Here is a 19,000-nt window from a genome sequence, read left to right as displayed (position 1 = left end):
AGGAAATTTTGTTCTTAGAAAACATTGTTAAAGCTGTCAATTTGTGTATTTTCAACTTCTCAAGGGTAAAAAGGAGGTTAGAGGTTATCTTTAATCAAGTTAGTTTATTTTCAGTGTCTTATTCTTAATTCAGTTGAGTTAGCATGATCAGAACTAAGCCTTTCTTGGCCCAGTAAATATGGCAAGATTTTATTTTGAAAGGTGTGGAGTGAAGAATATGGGAGATTTCCCTAATAATTTGATTGTTATATGTTCTCTTGTGCTTTTTAAATGTGTTTTTTGCTAAAGATCATGAAAGTGTAAATCACTTTTTTCCACAAAAAGAAAAATAGAGGACTCCAGATGATCCTGCCACTGGTACTAAACAAAAATAATGCAATCGCACTGGAGTTTTACCTTCACCTGCTCTGATTGCATGCTGCGTAATACTGTGTGGAGCAAGTGCAATGATAATCCAAATAGATAAAATTAAGTTTAAAGGATTTTAAAGTAAAGGTTTTAAGTAAATATGCTGGAAAGTGCCTATGAAAATAGCTGAGTAATATTATTCCATGCAACACAGGTGAGCTGTGTACATGCTACAGTGTTAACACAGTATTTGTCTCAATAACAGCATCACAAAGAGTCACATTAGAGTCACAAAACTTAGCTTTGAAGATCACTTAGTATTCACATTTGTCATAAACTCTGCTTTATTTTGCAGTTTGTTTACTTGCATTTCAGTAAATGTAAGAAATATCCTTCCAGGTTTGTGCTAAACCAGATAAAAAAGAGCTCTTGTAAATAATAATAGAGATCAAAGAGTAATGAACAATTCTGATGTACAAGAGAGGTCTGTCTTCAGCCTGAAAGCTTCTTTTTCTATTCCCCCCCAACTTCTGCAGCTGGTTTAATATAAGATACTGCCTCCTGTACCGTCTTTGCCTCTCATTACTTTGCAGAGCTGTGGTTCTTGTGGGTGTTTGTAGTACCGAAATGGTAACGAAATGAGATTTTTTTTCTGCTTCATCCTCTGAAAAGAGACAAAGACTTCTCTTGTAGAACAATTCCATGAAATGTGCATGACTACTGGAATAAAATTTTAGCAATATTTCAAATGTATTTAAAAAAACCCAACAAACAACCATAAACAATTCAAATAGGGTAAAAATGGAAAATTAGTCAGTAAATTGAGTTAATAATGTTCAAAAAAGTAACACTTGGCAGAAAGAGGATACATTCAGAGAATGTCTAGTGGGTGAGAAGTAAGAAATGCAGAAGAAAACTGCTGAAATAATACATGCCTTGATTTGTAGCAATAGGTGGGTTGTATGTTTAATAAGCAGAGGTCAACAATAGAGCAACTAACATCTTGGTTATTTGTGGGTTTACTGGCTGTATCATAACAAGAAATGTTGGTTAACAGATGACTGCAGAGAACAGACATAAGAACCCTGTCAAGCTTTGCTAATGAGCATGTATTGGTATATGTGTATAGGAAAACACAGTAAGCTGTAGGTCATTTGATACAGATGCTGATTCGCCCCAATCAAGCAAGTCACTGCCTGGGTGCAGTTCTCTTTCGTGGAAGAGGTAGGATATACATACATGGTTCTCTCTTGTTTCTGATGGTGACTGCTGCCTTTTAGTGGGGTTAGTTGTATGCTACATGTGTCTTACGTTCATTTAATTTTTGTATGTGCATGGTTAATCCATGGTAGACCTTATCAGGTTATATGTGTGTAGCAAGGCAATGAAATAACTTTTTAGTTTCAGAAAATAAACTTAAAACCTAATTGTAGGTTATGTTGTCCCAGCTTTGAACCAATTTTTTTCATATTGAAAAATCATACTGAATTTTTAATATGCTAATAGACCTGAAAATCCCATATATCAGCAAAAAGATTCTTTTTGGCGGCACCTATCAGCAAAATACAAGTTTAAAATTTTATGCGGCATATGGATGATTGATGAGGCACTTTGTGTCATCAGTGTGCAAGGAAACATATGGCAAAGTCTTAGCAGTGTTATGGCAGGTTTCAGGGTAGCGTATCTTCTGCTGTGCCCAGCAACTTATGAAGTCCAAATATGGATGGCCTAATTGTATGTCTAACACTAGGGAATTAACATGGTTGTTTTTCTGTAAGTTTCCTTTATCTTCCTTTTCTAGTAGGGCAGTCATCTGGATTCTTGGAAGGTTAAAAGAGAGCTTAAAAATTCTTTCCACACATTCAGGGGTATGTTTGGGGTGAATGCTGTGCAGTTTTATAGCTTGTCTTACCCTCTGAACTATGTTGTTGCTAGAGGGTGTTCAGACCTAGAATTTTTAAACCTTTTCTTATTGTTAAATGTCAGAAAAATGTCAGTATTTCTTCAGTTTGTGTAACTGAATCTGGCTTGCTTTACTTCAGTCAATCCTGGACACTTACATGTCTTTCTAGATTTTGAGTCATCAGTCTTGATTAGGTGATCATTGGTGTTGCTGAGGAGATACAAAACGTGGATCAAGCTGTATTTCCAACTTTTTTTAATAAAAGGGAAGGGGTGAGTAATAATACTAATTTTTCATAGTGTTTTCTGTAAAGGGATTCAAATGACAAACGATTGTGGCCCGTTTCACTAAGCCTAATGCTGTTCTGGGTTTAACAGTGCTTTCTTGCAGAAAATGGGCCTAGAAACAGCAGCGTTTCTTGCTGGGAGGATTTTTAGCGAAGAAAAGGGAACTGCAGTATTACAGGAGTAAAAGAAAGCAGACTGGAGAGTGGACACTACAAAAGACCTATACTGGAGTTCTGTTATAGGTTGGGGACTGTAGAAAAATGAGAGGAAATTTGGGGAGAGTCTTAATCAAGAACAGTTTTTGTAAGTCAAGTGCTTGATCAACAAAATCTCAAATTTTACTTCGGGGCTGGGTAAGTTTTAAGAAAAAATACCCAAACCAAAACACCACCCCTTGTATTCAGTAAGGCCAGAAATGTCAATGTGATCTTGACAGTGAAGCACCTTGCCTGCCCTGAGGTATCCCGTGGGAACACATCTCTTCTTCCCTTTGGCAAGTTGGAATAAATCTGATTTGGCTCTGTAAATTCATATTTCTTCAGTAAAATGCATCACTCTGGTAACTAGACAGTTTTTTTTTAATTTTATTTTTTATAGTATTTGATTTACGGTCATACTGATTTTTTCAGGTTATAACTCATGGTGTTTCAGATGTGTGTCAGAGTCTCGAGCTCTACTTCCTTCTTCCTAGCAAGTATTGTTTCAGTCCATTCACAGGGCTGGGAGGAGTGGAGACAACCATTCATTACAGTGTCAGCTGTGGAGGGAGGGAGGGGAAAAAAGCTTATTTCCAAATATAATGTAAATTAATCTCACTGTGCAGGACATATTAAGCATATGTAATTTCTGTCTGAAGACATCTGTGTATAAAGAATCAAGAGCAAATATAGCCAGTAGGTGACCTGGTGAATGGCTACATGGCAAAATTGTATAAAGAATAAACTTTTATCTCTGATAACCTGGCACTTTGGAGAGAGGGAAGCACAGTCAAACTGATGCAGAAATGACATCAGCTATTTCTTACTTGTATAAAGCAAAAAGAGAAAAAGTGCCATAAGACTGTGGGGTAGGCCAGAAATAATTTCTGCTCTATGAAATAGCTGTTATTATGGTGGCTTTCAGCTACAAACTCTATAATTTCAGCTGCAACAGAGGATGAAAATTGATGTTAATGGAGAGGAATAATTTTTTTTAATCAAGTGTGCAAGATGGCCTCAATTACCAAGGGAAATAGAAAGTCTGTCTTCCAACTACTAGTAATTACCACAGGGTTTTAAAGTTGTGCTCCTCTGTTAAGTATCATTCGTTTTAAGTTGTGTGTATTTCTGCTTTTTTCCTGAGTAAATAAGCCAGGGAAAATCAGCTAACTAGTAATTTAGTCAAATTGTCCGGTTTGTTGTATACTATCAGACAGTACAGATCTTAAATATCCACTATAATACGATACAGCACAGCAACTAAATTATTTTATGTTTTGTCTTAATATCTTGAGTGAACAACTGGAAAAGTATTAGACACAGAAAAAACTTAATTTTGCACAACTACAATGTTATGGGCTATGTCTGTGTTGCATTCTGGTCTGGTAGCATTTTGTATGGGTATAGGTGTGAAGGCAGGAGGGAGTAGGACTCTTGAACAGCACAGGAGGTTGTCAGGACCAGAGTGGAAGGCAGAAAGTTATTCCTGTCTGCTGTGGATGCTGGAGCAGCTTACAGCTCAGGGCAGATGCTGGAGTGGCTGTAAAAGACCTAAGTTTTTCCACAGCCTCACAACTGCAAAACTGTCAAGTCTCCTCCTGGATCTGACCTTGGCATGTTGTGCAGAGAGGACAGGGGTCCTTCAGGTTTCTCCTGGAAGAACCTAGTAGGGACTGGGGCTGGCCTTCTAAATGAAGCAAAGCTGAGCCACATCTGTGATGTGAAAAGTCACATCTTAATAATCACATCTCCTTAACAGCACCAGCACGCCTGCGTATGAATTGCAGGTGCATGTGGGCAAAGTCAGACAAAACAGAAGCATTTGTCTGGACGTACATATGAGGCTACCAACAGAAGTGGCTACAGGCTTTTTACAAATAAACATTGCTACTTAAAAACGAATCTTGAACATACTTGTTCCTTGTGTTAAGACTGCTATTTACAATTAGATTCAGCACAGCAGTCAGGGAAGCTGAAGTCAGTTGCTGTGTTGCTCGACATCCCCTTGTGTAAGAAGTACCACTATTGCATCCCTTCAGTCATTTCTTGACATACAGGTTCAAAATGGCCCTTTTCTTTATAAAACAAATTACAAAAGCTGTTCCTCTTCTACTAAGGAAGATGAAGAACAGAGAGATGGGCTGTTCAGAAAAATTGCCTGCTTTGCTTGCATCACAGGCCCTGTAGTGTTTCAGTAATGACATCAGATTTGCTCTCTGAGGATTGTCATGGTTTAACCCTACCCAGTTAGCAACTAAGTACCTGTCTCTGTGTGATGGGGAGGAGAATCAGGGAAAAAAGTAAAACACGTGGTGTGCGATAAGAGCAATTTAATAATTGAAATAAATAAATAAAAAAAATAATGAAAAGGAGACAGGAGTAAGATCCAAGGGAAAAAACCCAGTGATGCATAATACAATTGCTCACCACCTGCTGACTGATGCCCAGCCAGTCCCTAAGCAGCCATTGGCAGGCCGTAGCCAAATTCCTCCAGTTTATATACAGAGCATGACATTCCATGGTATGGAATATCCCTTTGGCTAGTTTGGGTCAGCTGTCCTGACTTCTTGTGCACCTCCTCACTGGCATAGCATGGGAAACCTGAAAAATCCTTGATTTAGAGTAAGCATTACTCAGCAACAACAAAAACATTAGTGTGTTGTCAACGTTATTTTCATACTAAATCCAAAACACAGCATTGTACCAGCTACCAAGAATAAAATTAACTCTATCCCAGCTGAAACCTGGACAGGGGAACTGGCACAAAGCCTGGTGTAAGAAAGGCCACATGTTTTACCAGATGTGATACTTGGTTGGCAAAGGAGATGTAGGATCCAGTACTTCTGCTAATGATGATGTGGACATCCAGTGTTTTTACCTCTTCTGTATCTATTTCCTTAATTTCAATTTCCTGCATATAAAACCATCATGGGGGTCACGTAAAGTCCTTGGGTTTAAAAATTTTCGGTTATATTTTTTCAGTAAGTAAAACAAGCTGGTCCCATAGGCACTGTGATTTAAAAAGTTAATAACTGAAAAGATTTATATTCCTTTTATGATTACAGAAGTAAATGTGGACATTCCTAGCTTAGGTTCCAAAGGTAATGCTATACAGTGGTCACATTTTCTTGAAATGGGAACAGTCCAAGGTCCTGATGTTGCAGATGTAAATTCTTTAAACTTTTTTCCTTCCAAGGAGCTTAAAGAGTTTCAGGGTCTTTGAGGACATTGGTTTTAAATTAGAGGCAAGGAATTCAACAAGTCAAGTGTACTTCAAAATAAGCAGGTTTAGTTATTTCCTTGATTTGCTGAAATGATCATGGTGGCTGTTGGAAGGACTGTAGTTTATTGAAAGGGAGAAAATTATTGTTCGTGCCCAGAAATTCTGTCCGTTTAACAAGATAGTAACTACAAAAAGTGAGGTGGGAGAAAGTGGCAGTGGGTATGAAGAACTGGAGAATTATCAGCCCAGCACTTTCTTATCTCCATTCAGATAGGTATATCTGAGAGAAACAATATATCCAAGACTTTAGCATGGTGCAGTTACTTTAGAATCTGCTTACAGACAGTAGATTTATAAAATACTGAGGACAAGAGTAAAAAACATCACAAATGGAATTACGTTAATCATCATTTCCCATAGTAATTTTGACATTACAAATACCATCATATCACACAAGTTAGGCTTGCTGTAAGAAAAGTTTTGTGTTTTATTTATGTTTTCTTATATTACATGATACATGTTTTCTAACTACACTCCATCTTCACAACTTCACTTCATGGTAGCTGCTGCCAGTGGATTGTGTAGGCAGGTGTTGGCCTTGGACTAGTCCTAGGCAATACTGCAACAAAAGTCAATGACTTACCTGTTCCTGCAAGGAAATCTTACGTTTACTTTCAGGGACTAAGCTGCTATGCATAACTAGCTTTTTCCCTAAAATGTTTTCTACGTTGTAACTGTACACTTTCTTGTGAACAGAAACATGTAGACAAGTATCACACTCTAAAGGACTTGCAATATAATTTACATCTATGCTGAAACGCTCTACAGGTAACTACTTTGTACTGGGCAAATTCATGCTTGATGTAGTTCAGTTGGGCTGAGTTTGGTGACCAGAGCTCCATACTTATAAATATTTTACATAATTATACTTCTAAATCAATACTTATGGTGTAAGTAGGAACGTGTGAATGAGAACTCTTAAGAATAGGAGTGAGAAACATTACCTTAAAATTAAGCTCACTTGTTTTATGAAGGAGAAAATTGTTTGGTATATAGCAAACCTTGTTTCAAGGTAGTTCTCTTGCAGCAGACACTTCATCTTGGATATAAAATGTTTGGTTGCACATGTGCACAAACCAAAAATGAAAGAAATGTTAAAACAAAAAATGAAATTATTGCCCAGTCTTTTTTAACTGGAGTGCAGTTGTTATTTTATCACTGAATTCTGAAGTTGGTAGCTAGAATGTTAAGAAAGATTGGATTTGGTTTCAGGAAGTTTACTTCTTGTTTTTGTTTTGTGGCTTTTTTTTATCTATACAGGCAATTCTGTCAGTCTGATAACTATACTTTTTAAACTTAAGGGTACTTGATAGCTAGCTATCATAGGTTGCCAAAAATGTTTCCAGTGAACTGCTTTTTGAGTGAGGTTTTTCTTTTAAAAGTGTTAAGTTCTGCAGAAAACACCTTCTTCAAAATACCTCAGAAAATAATAAAAAAGAGAGAGTTTGAGGGTTAGGAATGTAATAATCCTGGTTTTTCAACAAGAGAAGTTTTTTCTGTTTACCGTATTGACAGAACCTGTGACTTTCAGTTGTTTTTAATGGAAAGTTTTAATGGCTAAAGCCCAGTTTCTAATCTTTTTCATTGCTTCCTGCTTTGTTTTTTTTGGTTGGGTTTTTTTTTTTTTTTTTTTATGAAGAGGGCTGCCAGCTCCTTCCCTGTAACACTGTGTGAAGCGTGAGTGGGGTACGCAGAGGCTTTCTGCTGGGAAGGCTGGCTGGATCCTGAGAACCCCTGTCTGGATGGGAGGGAAACCAGCAAGCAAAGGAAGGCAGGCTGTGAGGAGGAGGGTTTTGCTAGAGTGTGGACCTTGTTTTGATTCAATTACATGCTAATTAGTGTTAACAAAAAGGTAAGATGAATGTCATGCCCAGCTAATGGATTGGGTTCCATGAGTTAATTGACAAAGAGCACTATTTCTTCTTTTTTTATTTTAATGACTGCATAGCACATGCATTCATTTTAGGTAACAGTCTCTGGTTTCTATGGGGATCGTCCTTCTGCTTGTTAAAGGTACTATTAAGAATCTTTCACGTTATTTGAGTTATTGCTAAGAGCTAGTATTTTAAAACTATCTCAGCTGTAGATGCCTACATCAATACTTTGTGTCTGGCAATGAAATCTGAGGAGGGTACAACTTGGAATAGGAGCAAAAATTTTTTTTGCTTGTTTGAATCAGGCTAATGCAGCCTGATAACATTTCATGCTCAGAGAGTGTTACTCCTTGCAGGTACAGTGAACTTGAAATACCATAAAGGCTAGAAGAACATCTGGGCAGCATGCAGTGTTGGACTGTTGTATTTACTTTCTCAATGTACTTCTGTGCAGCTTCATGTACTGTGTGGCTGCTTATCTGTGATATTTCTCTCAATTAAAAATAGTGTAGGGGATGACTGGAAACAGCTGTCCTTCCATCTGAGCACAGTGGAATTGCTATGTGGCAAGGAGGATAAAATGAACTCGGTTTGACCTTGTTTAGCAGGCTTTAAGCATGTTTGTTTCTAACGTGAAAAGAGCTGCTACTCATGCAGTGGTTACCTTTAGTATTTCCTCTTCCTCATATTACTTGGAGAAATTTTCAGAGGCACAGACAAGCTGAATACTTATCTCCTGCTCGTTCAGTCTGTGTACTGAGAAGGTTGTCAACTAACGTCAGTTGTAGTAAGGATTTTACATAAACATAGCTTGTTGTCTGAGAAGACCAAAGATACACTTCTTAAATGAAAAACAATTAATCTTTTGCTTTTAATGATGGAATTCTGTGCAGCCAGTATGGGATATGCTTTGTCACATGTGATTGTTTATATGTGACACTCATGTCCCAGGCAGTATTGACTTACAGGAAACTTTCCAGCTGCTAGTTCACTCCAACTTCCCTGGATGCCTCCTAGCTTCCCAGTCCTGTTACAAAGTTTGAATCCAAGGTTGTAGCCCAAGAGATGTTATCCAACAGAAACACCTCAGAACCTAACCCATGGTAGAAAGTGACAGCTTTGCCCCACCAGGAGGATGTGCAACAGCCTAGCACAGTTCTAAGCCAAGGAAGATACTGGTGTTAGACTAGTGTCTTTCACGGGTTGGACAGTGAATGACTAATACGTACAGAACATAAAAGTGCCTCTAGACATTGTGAAAAGACTCAGAGTGTAATTGCTATAATGCTTGTTGAATTACTTTGTTGCCTGGAATGTTGTTATCCTTTTCCAAGGAAAGGAGGTGCTGGGGAAAGGTGAGTAGCAATGAAATGGGAAATGTATACAGTTTTGTTCTGAAGCTTCTTAATATTTAATGCTGTGCAAAGTTTCTGGTGTAATTTTTCTCTGAGTGGGTAACTTTGAGATGTATGAAGGGAAATACTTGATTTGAAGGCATCAGTAGAAAGATCTACCAGTCTATGTTGAAGCTGATCTGGTTCATAGAGTAGCTCATTAATACACAAGTTACTGATAGTTGCAAGTGGAAAAAGAATGTTTCCCTGAGGGATATCCACTCACTAATTTTCCACTGTTCCAAGTGGATATTTCTGTCTGCTTATCCTTTTTTTCCCCCTTCAGGCTCTGACTTTGTCTCTCTAAAGAGTTCTTCCTCATCTTAGAACCTTTCGGGGTTTTTTTTTTTTAATGCTTCATTCTTTCCACTTGCATGTAGTATCAGTCAGCTGATGTATAAATGACAATATGACATAATTTGTAGAAGCAATTCAACAGCTGAGAGCCTGGAGTCTTGAATGAAGTTCCTCTGTAGGACCCTGAAGAATAGTTCAGAAGTTCTCTAGCAGCTTCTCTTCTGAAGTATTTATGAAAAACCCTCTGATTTATTTTATTTTTACATTCTTCATTTATATTAGTTCTAATGGAGGTGAAACTTGCTTTGGAAGTAAGGTTATAAAATCAATGCAATTCAAACCAGATGAAAGATTTAAATTAGACAAAACCAAACCCAACCAAAGAAAATGTCCCAGCTTCTCCCCTACTCCAGGGCATTGTAATAATGTATCATTGCTATGTGAGAAATACTTTAATAACTGGAGAGTTAGAGATATTTTTGAAAGCAAGTGGTTTGACTGAGTATCTCCTAGCAACTTAGGAAGCTTTAAATACAACTGATTGAATACTGCCTGTGGAAAATATCATCAAGCCCAAAGCACCTGCCAAAACCAGATGATGATTCCATTCTTCAAAACACATCAGATAGTAAATAGGTAACTCAATATTTTTTCACCTACCTAAAAGGAATTTGCATAAGACACATGACACAATATATAGAAAATTGAATTCCAGGTGACATTCAAGTACCACAGACCTAAGTAGTACATCTGTGAGGTAGATTTTAAAGTTAATGCTGCATTATTACAGACAGTGCACTGTTTTATCAAGAAGCTAAACTTGACTTTCTAGTATTTTTTGGTACTTGCCATTTGGTATACATATTGGCCATATGATCAATAATACGATCTTGCTAGCATTTTATGTGGGCAGCCTTGGGAAAACACTACTTGGCAAATAAAAGTTTAGTTTTTTTTAATTGGTTAGAGGAAAAATCAAGCTGAAGACTGGTAGTGTCAACAGAGGAAAGTGGCAGGGACTGCAGGTGATTTTTTCGTAACTCTTATCAGGAGCTTAAGATGCTGTTTTCTCTCACTGTGTATATTTGTAGGTACCCTACAAAAACACTAACAGATCTGACTGGCTCACAAATCAATTACACTTCAACTCAAAAGAGCTTCTGGTAAGTGTCAACAATATATAGTATCAACAACATGTGGTTGTTGATATAGTCTGCAGTAACAACAACATAAGATTTTTTGGAGGCAGGAAGCTGAACTCTACTTTGCATGCTGTCCAGCTGCAACAGAGTAAATGGAGTGGTCTTGTCAAGAAATATTTTTATGTTGGTAGCTATGCTTTGGTTGATCTGGAGGTACTGCACAGTATGTCTTCAGAAGAAATAAAATAAAGGAGAATGACATTTTATTAAGATCATACTGGCCTTTACCATGTAGTTAATGCTAGTGCAAAACAACTAGCTCACACATGAGTTAGGCACCCAGCACAGCTGCGTAATTTGGTTAATGCTGAGAATTTTATTAATTCACTAATACCTGTTATTCAGGGCAATTTTTGTGTGGTGCACAGTGAACTGGATAACAAAGAATGATGGTGGTATCTCTTCAGTATGAAAATTTAAATATAGTTTAATCAAGTCTCATGCACTGAGCTCTTACATTTTATTCTTATCTTGATTTGCTGTCTGGTAAGATGATTTAATGACTGTCTATCGCTTAGTGTCTTATGGAAAGAGAGGTATTTAATAAATGACATTAGAATTGATTAGCTAGGGCAGGGGTCCTCGAACTTTTTAAACAGGGGCCAGTGCGCGGATGCAGTGGCAGGCAGCCATCTGCGGCTGCTTGGTTTTCCCCCCCAACCCCCGGCGGGGGGTGGCGGGGGGTTCTGTAAATACCGGGGGCTGGATTGAGGACCCTGGGGGGCCGTATCCGGCCTGCAGGCTGTAGTTTGAGGACTCCTGAGCTAGGGGATAGTATAATCAAGAGATATGTGCTTCACTAGAATTTTTTCTCCATTAAAACCCCTGTGAAGAACTACTAGGGGAAGTTTGTAATGTATGTTCGCTTTCATTTCTTTGTCAGATCATTTCATAAAAGAATGAATGCTTTCTGAAAATAACTCTGATGCCTTGTAAGTCTAAAAAGAATACTCGTGAAACCTCCAAGAAAACTTTTCATGTTTTTGTGCTGGTTTTATTTTTATGCGACAAACATTTAGCTGAAACATTAGGAATGTTTCAGTTTCAGTTGGGCAGCTTGCTTAGAAATAGATGATCTGTGTGTATCTTTAAAAAGTGTGCTTCTAACTTGCTCTGGTTGCCTTGAACATTCATCTGCTGCCTTCCAGTTTTAACACACTTTGAAAGTTTATATTTCCTATCGCTTTCAGTGTCCAAAGGTGGTGCTAAAATGTTCCAGTGTTAGGTGCTGGAGCCTGAGCCAAAAGGGTGCCTGCGGAGACACGGGTGGAAAGCCAGGACCGGGTTACGTGATGTAGAATGTGTGTGCTAGCAGAGATCCTCCTGCCTTCTTAGCTCTGCACTGTCTCCATGTGCTTGGGTGCCACAGCAAGTGTCTGCCACAGTGTTTGATCGGTGTAAGTCTGTTGCCTCTTGGGCATCACCTGCCCTGGGAGGGTGAAGCCAGAGCCAAGAAGATGGAACAGGGAAGCCTCAATGGGCTGTCTGCTTCTCAGTGCCCTCTCCCTCCTTAAGATCACTCCCCTTTGCCCATGCAGACACAGGGGAAAGGGATTTTCAGTTTGAGCAGACCAAGGCAGACCAACAAAGAGCTGTTGCTGAGATAGCCTGTGGTGTACTTCCACGTATGTCAGGTCCATGGAGCTCACTATACTCCAGGCAGTTTGCAGTAAGTGATTAAGTAGAGGTGTGATTTTCACTGCCAGCTGTTGTGGGCAGACCTGTCTTTGGGAGGGACTTGCACTTGGACAAGGAAGCATTTCTGCGGTCATAAAGTGAATGCCTACATTTCCCTCACCTATAGTATTGTCTTTAACTAGTATTAATTGGAAGTGGCAAAAGTTCTGACAATTGTGGGTGTTTTATGACTTTCAAGATAAGACTTTAATATTCAGTTAACCTTCATTTTTGCTCAGTTCTGTTAAGCCTTTTTTTCCCTACTAGCACTTTTTTTTTTAAAAAAAAAATATAAACCCCAAACATTTTGCTAAAGACAGTTTTTTAAAGAGAAAAAGAATCCTATATTCTGAGTGTGAGTTTTCTGGCACCGTGGTATACATTAGAAGGGGCCCAGACCTGCATGCAGTAAAAACAGATGGCTGCATTTACTCTTGTGCTGTTGCTGTGTGAGTTAAAATCATAGGGAAATTTGTGATCGAAAATTTGTTTCTGTGATAGGATATTTCTTTCTGAGATCTGGCTAGAATAAGCTACAACAATAGAGGAAAAATACTGTCGTAGCTAATGCTGGTTTCTCTCTGTACTTCTGTTTCACTGCCATCCATTCACCCTATTTGTAACATATGTTTAGGGCTTGAATATCCAAAACAGTGGGTTGCATTCTGTGTGTACTTTTGTGAAGTTATGTGAATAGAGTCTTTTTTTTTTTCCTGTCCCATTTGTTTAATTACATGTTATTATGTATATATAGAATCTCTTGGGGAAAAAAACCCTAAAACCAAAAGACAAATTTCTTCTGGATGTGGCTTCACACAGGCCTGTCTGTGCCAATGAAGTGGCCAGTGGAAAGAAGAGCAAGCTGTTGTGATTCATGTACACACAAAGACAAACAGATTAAACCCATTTATTTATATTTATGTTTTATTTACACTTATATTTGCCTACAGTATTTTTTAAACTTTAAAAAAAGTTACACAGGAGCCAACATAAGCATCTAAAGACATTGTTTGGATATCCTGCTTAGGCATTTGCCTCTGAAATTCCCGAATTCATTCATTCCTCTAAGCTGGGAGGAGGTAGTTGGGAAGTAGTTGTTTCCAGTCATCTGATTTATAAAGCCACTAGCTATTACAGACTTTTTGAGTAGTGTGATGGTTCAAATCAGTGACTTCTGGCACAAAGAAGTATTTAAATTGCAGTCCTAGGGAACATTCAGATCTGTTAAAATTGTTGTTGTGTTTTGGGGCTGGTTGTTTCTTTGTTTGTTTGGGGTTTTTTGTTTATTTTTTTGCTTTGTTTAGCCTTCCTATCTCTGTTTGCAGGTAACATCATGGTGCTATGGTCAACTTGCAGAACATCGGTACTTAAATCTGTAACAAACCGATTCATTAAGAATTTGGCCTGCTCGGGGATCTGTGCCAGCCTAGTCTGTGTGCCTTTTGACATTGCTCTTAGTGCCAGTCCACACTGCTGCTGGTGGATCTATACGATGCTGTTCTGCAGAATTGCCAAGTTCCTGCACAAAGTCTTCTGCTCAGTGACCATCCTTAGTTTTCCAGCCATTGCTCTTGACAGGTAAGAGAGCAAATGTGCCTATATCCCTGGTTTTTCTTTCTTCTTTCTCCCTTTGAAACCGTTTTCTCCCTTTCATATTGGTCTTGCTCTTGTTCCAGTGCTCTGCTCACAATGTACAGCTTCTTTCTAGAATTTATTGGGATTTATATTCTTCTCTAACATTAAAAGCCTTTATTTTTCAGTTTACTCTGGTATCTCTGGACATTTAAAGGACTTTGAGTCAATAGATCTGTCTTCAGAGAAGTTTTTGTCCTTTCTTTCTTCCCATTAGTAATTTTTGTTGAGTAATGGAATTTGAAAGCAGACAACTTTAGACTACAGACAAGGTGCGCTTTTTTAACTGTGGAAGTTTAACTGTGGAAGCCATTGCCTGTTAGAAGAATTTACCAATGCCTGAGGTAGATTGTCTGTCAGTTTCAAATTTCAAATGTAGATTTGTTTAAAAAAACCCCAAACAATATTAATACAGCCAGAATGAATTCAGAGAGGTTTTGTACATAGATAAGTCTAAACCAAAAGTGGCCCTTTGGACTGTCTTAAGTTTTTGGATTCCATTAATTTTGCTTATTGTCATTAGTGGTCACTGATCCCACCTAAATGCACAGCTCTATCATCTGGACAGTAACAAAGTCAGATCTTTTTAGAGAAGTGTACATACTGGTTTAATACAGTAAAACAGTGGATTTATACAAGTTAGATAAAATTGTTAGTCTGTTATTGTGTCTCACCACAGAATAATTATCTCTACAAAAAGAAACTGTATACCTAATAAAGTGATATGTCCCTTACTTTAGTGTTAACGTCTCGATAAATGCAGTATCACCATCTGTAATGCATGCCAGTGTTGCTGCTGGAACAGCATATAATTTCCCCTTCACCAGTAAAATTTGTGATTTTCCTCACAAAAAGTGCAAATGGTTACTGATAATAATGATAAGTGTAAAAGGATAGGTCTCTCGTGAAAATTCGGTGAGCTTAAGTCTATACTAGTAAGCAGACAATGAATCAGTGCCTGAAATTTGAAGTGCATGTCAGAGATGCACTTTTTTTTTTGGTGCTCACAGAATGTTCAGTGTTTGACTACTCTTTTGCTTAGGGCCCTGCCAACCAGAACTTGTACAAAACAAAACCCCATTGTACTTCCAGTAGATGCATACATGTAATTTGTGACCAACAGCTTTTTCCAAATATCCAGAGAAAAAAAATCTATCATAAAGCAGCTTTTCAAATTAACTATGGGTCTGGCCTTTCAATGTGACATACCTATACCTCCATCATGTTTTGTGAAATGTTGTGCTGTGTGCAGTATACTGTCCAGTTTACAAGAAAATGATGAAATCTTCAAAATAGTGTTCATACACATCAGCCAAAGTGATATAGTCCCAATTACTGAAAGAATTGTTCACCACTAATAATATGATCCTGAAGTTTGAATAGTCAGCTTTTTTTCTACAGACAGACCTGCAAAGGCAGGCCGTTGGGTGGGGTTTTTTCTCTCATAAGCAGGTAGTCATTTGGCAACCCAGTTAGAAATTTGGGGCGTTATGCTCAGACAGCTCCTGAGAGGCTTCTCATAAGCAGTATGCTCATTGTAGACTTCACCCTTTGCATTGTATCAGTTGCAATTTTGTAATATTTTTTTTTTTTTTTGACAGGTACTATTCTGTTTTGTACCCTCTGGAAAGAAAAATATCTGATGCAAAATCCCGAGACCTAGTTATCTATATCTGGGCCCACGCAATAGTGGCCAGCATTCCAGTATTTGCTGTGACCAATGTTTCTGATATTTATGCCATGTCCACATGTTCTGAATCCTGGAGTTACTCCCTTGGCCACCTGATATACGTCATTATCTATAACATCACCACTGTGATTGTACCAGTGGCTGTGGTATTCCTCTTTATGATCCTTATTCGCAGGGCACTGAGTGCCAGCCAGAAGAAAAAGGTCATCATAGCTGCATTAAGGACCCCTCAGAATACAATTTCTATTCCTTATGCCTCCCAGCGAGAAGCTGAGCTTCATGCCATGCTGCTTTCCATGGTTATGATATTTATTTTCTGCAGTGTTCCCTATGTGACTTTGGTGATTTATCGCACCATACTCAATATTTCAGATATTTCAGTCTTCTTGCTTCTCACTGCCATTTGGTTGCCCAAGGTCTCTTTGCTGGCCAATCCTTTGTTATTTTTAACTGTTAACAAATCGGTACGGAAGTGCTTAGTGGGGACAATAGTACAGCTGCACCGAAGGTATAGCAGGAGAAACATTGTCAACTCGGGTGGTGTTACAGATACTAATCTGGAGCCCAGTGTCCGTTCAGGGAGCCAGCTTCTGGAGATGTTTCATATCGGGCAACAACAGATCTTCAAGCCAATGGAAGATGAGGAGAATGAGACCAAATCCATTGGCTCTGGTGACTTTCAACGGAAAGAAATTCCCACCACCAGTTTAGAGGTAGGAGAGACTTTGGTTCACAAATTTATACCACAGATGACTGCAGACTCCACAGCACAGGTGGTGCCAGTAGTGCCCACAGAAGCTGATATGTTAAATGACAAGTATTCCATGCAGTTTGGTTTTGGGCCCTTTGAGCTGCCTCCACAGTGGCTCTCAGAAAACCGAAACAGTAAGAAGCGACTCCTGCCTCCTTTGGGGAATACCCCCGAAGAGCTAATCCAGACAAAACAGCCTAAGTGTAAAGCAGAAAGAAAAATCAGCAGAAACAATAAAGTCAGTATCTTTCCCAAGGTGGATTCCTAGTAAGAGCAGGAGCTTTAAGTGACAGAGGAAGGTCCCCTTCTATTATTTGTGTGATCCCATGGATCTTTGTTACAGGCTGATTTTTTTTGTCCCAAATATAATTTAAACAAACAAAAGGGAAGCGTATATACAAGTGTTCCTTATTAATATGTTTTCATGAAAATAATGTATCAAAAGATGGTGTTTCCTAGTTTTATGTGTGCAGTTCCTACAATGATACCTGCCTGATTAACTTTCAAAAAGTATATATGGCTTTGGGGACACTTTTTATGGCTGAAATATGGAAATATGGCAGTCAGTTTGCTGGGCAGCCTCAAGTTATATTAAAACACACTGTGGGTATCAAAGTAACTTTAGTTAGTGGGGACAAGTGTAGGGCTGTAGGGAGTAGAAGACATGCAAAATGGGTAAGTCCTGACCACTTTTAGATAGACACAGCAGGGTTCTGCACATTTCATTAATGAAGTAAGATGGACTATTTATTAAGTACATCTATTTTCTGTTAAGATCATTTCTTAAATCAGTGTTAAAAATAAAACTTGCTGGGCTTTTTACACAAATTAGTTACCAAGTATCTGCCAAACATCTAAAGTTTTTTAAAAGCTAAAACCACTGGTTTTTGGCTTAAACTTCCACAAAGCCAAGGATACCCAAATCATCGTGTGTCAAACACAAGAAAGATGGTTTTTTAAAAAAACATATATTCTTGTAGTTTTAAGTAAAAACTGGATTGGAGACCATACAGGACAAATCCTGACTCCAGTAAACAAGTATGTATGTGCCAAGGGCATAAATAGAACACTTTGATCCTGTGATAAAGAGCATATACAAATGTCTCAACAGTGTAATGTGTGTATTGTGTAACTAACCAAGCAGTCAACCTTAAAATAGACTCATCTGCTGGTGCACTTTGCTGTTTTCTTATGGGAAAGCTAGCAAAAGAAAGAAATGGGTCAGAAATCCTGGTAGCCTTGTACTGAACTGCTGAGTGAGAAACCTGATAACAGACCCCAAAAGGCAAGATTTATTAATGCTGTTGCTCACTATTGTCAGAGGTAGGGTTTCCCTTCTACCGTCACAGATGTAGATACCAACCGTCCTACTTCACTTTTCTCACAGAGTAGACCAGCCAGTATATGAACATGAGACTTTCAAATCTGGTGCCTGACTCCTGAGTGAATCAGTGATGCCGTCCCTGGTATGAGCACACCAGCCTTTCTATGAGTTCAGGCATTGTACTGCAGCTTGCTCCTCTGCGTCATCATGGGCATATTGTCTCGTTTGTCCTGAGTGTGAATTTTAAATTACATTGGTCTGTTAGATGACCTGAAGCTACTGTAACCCTGGCATTTTAATCCTTGTTCAGTTAGTTGCAAGTAGTCTTTCCTTCTTCCTTATCTGCATTCACTGTAGTCTCTGTGGGTAGTTTCTTAAAAGCACCATCTAGTAACATCTATGTACTCCTTGTGGTTCCTCCTGTGCTTTAGCCCTTTGGTATATGCTGAACCTGTATCTGTAGTTAACTTCTGTGTATGAAAGTAGTTTTCTCTGAAGCATACTTTTAAAAGGACAAGGAGAAGAATCTTGCCAAGTTGCCAGTAACTTACTGAATCCAACTGGTTAATGTTCAAAGTGAGAAAAAATTCTTCTGAAGCAGAATTTGGAGATGTACCTGTTCTTCCTTTGTCATGTTTGGATGTGGCTTTGAGCAACCTGGTCTAGTGGAAGGTGTCCCTGCCCATGGCAGGGGGTTGGTACTAGATGATCTTTAAGGTCCCTACCAACCCAAACCATCCTATGATTCTATGTTTGAAGAACATCAGCAGCTTCTGATGGCTCCAAGGTGGTAGATTTCTACAAGGCATTAAAAGCAAATGTTTTAATAAAAATGTATTTAAAAGTTTATAAATTACTGTGTAAACTATGTTTTTATCCATTTCCTCTTTAGTTTAAGTGTACTTGGTGCTAGTTCAAGAACTCAGCTTGGGAGTGAGGAGCAGTCTTCAGTGGGTCCACACGGGTGGTGGGAACCCCAGCCACCATGGTCCTTAGATACAAAGATGAGAAGGCAGACATAGCTTGCCTGAAATCAGAGAGAAGAAATATTCCAGGAAAAGATGTTCCTTCTGTGGCAGAGGCAGAGTAGTACCATAGCAGACACGTTACGTGTTGATAAAAAATAATGGTTTTTTTCCCA

General features: G+C 38.5%; 1 protein-coding gene across 6 annotated transcripts in view; it reads left to right on the top strand.

Annotated features, from left to right (window-relative positions):
• Positions 1-18,712, top strand: part of GPR176 (G protein-coupled receptor 176) — a 37,044-nt gene extending 18,332 nt beyond the window's left edge. For 4 of the 6 annotated variants that reach the window (XM_056346884.1, XM_056346886.1, XM_056346885.1 and 1 more), the window contains 2 exons: positions 13,788-14,040; positions 15,696-18,712. In XM_056346884.1, coding sequence (XP_056202859.1) covers positions 13,788-14,040; positions 15,696-16,803 — 1,361 coding nt within the window. In that variant the 3' untranslated portion in view covers positions 16,804-18,712. Of the gene's footprint in view, positions 1-9,475; positions 10,220-10,674; positions 10,747-13,787; positions 14,041-15,695 lie in introns of those variants that run through there. The other 2 variants (XM_056346888.1, XM_056346887.1) reach the window with 2 other exon arrangements.
• The last annotated feature ends 288 nt before the right edge of the window (positions 18,713-19,000 follow it).

The sequence above is a fragment of the Falco biarmicus genome, chromosome 7, assembly GCF_023638135.1.
Source record: "Falco biarmicus isolate bFalBia1 chromosome 7, bFalBia1.pri, whole genome shotgun sequence".
NCBI classification, from domain to species: Eukaryota; Metazoa; Chordata; class Aves; order Falconiformes; family Falconidae; genus Falco; species Falco biarmicus.
Note: the sequence above shows the minus strand (reverse complement) of the source record. Positions and strands in the feature narration are given on the sequence as shown.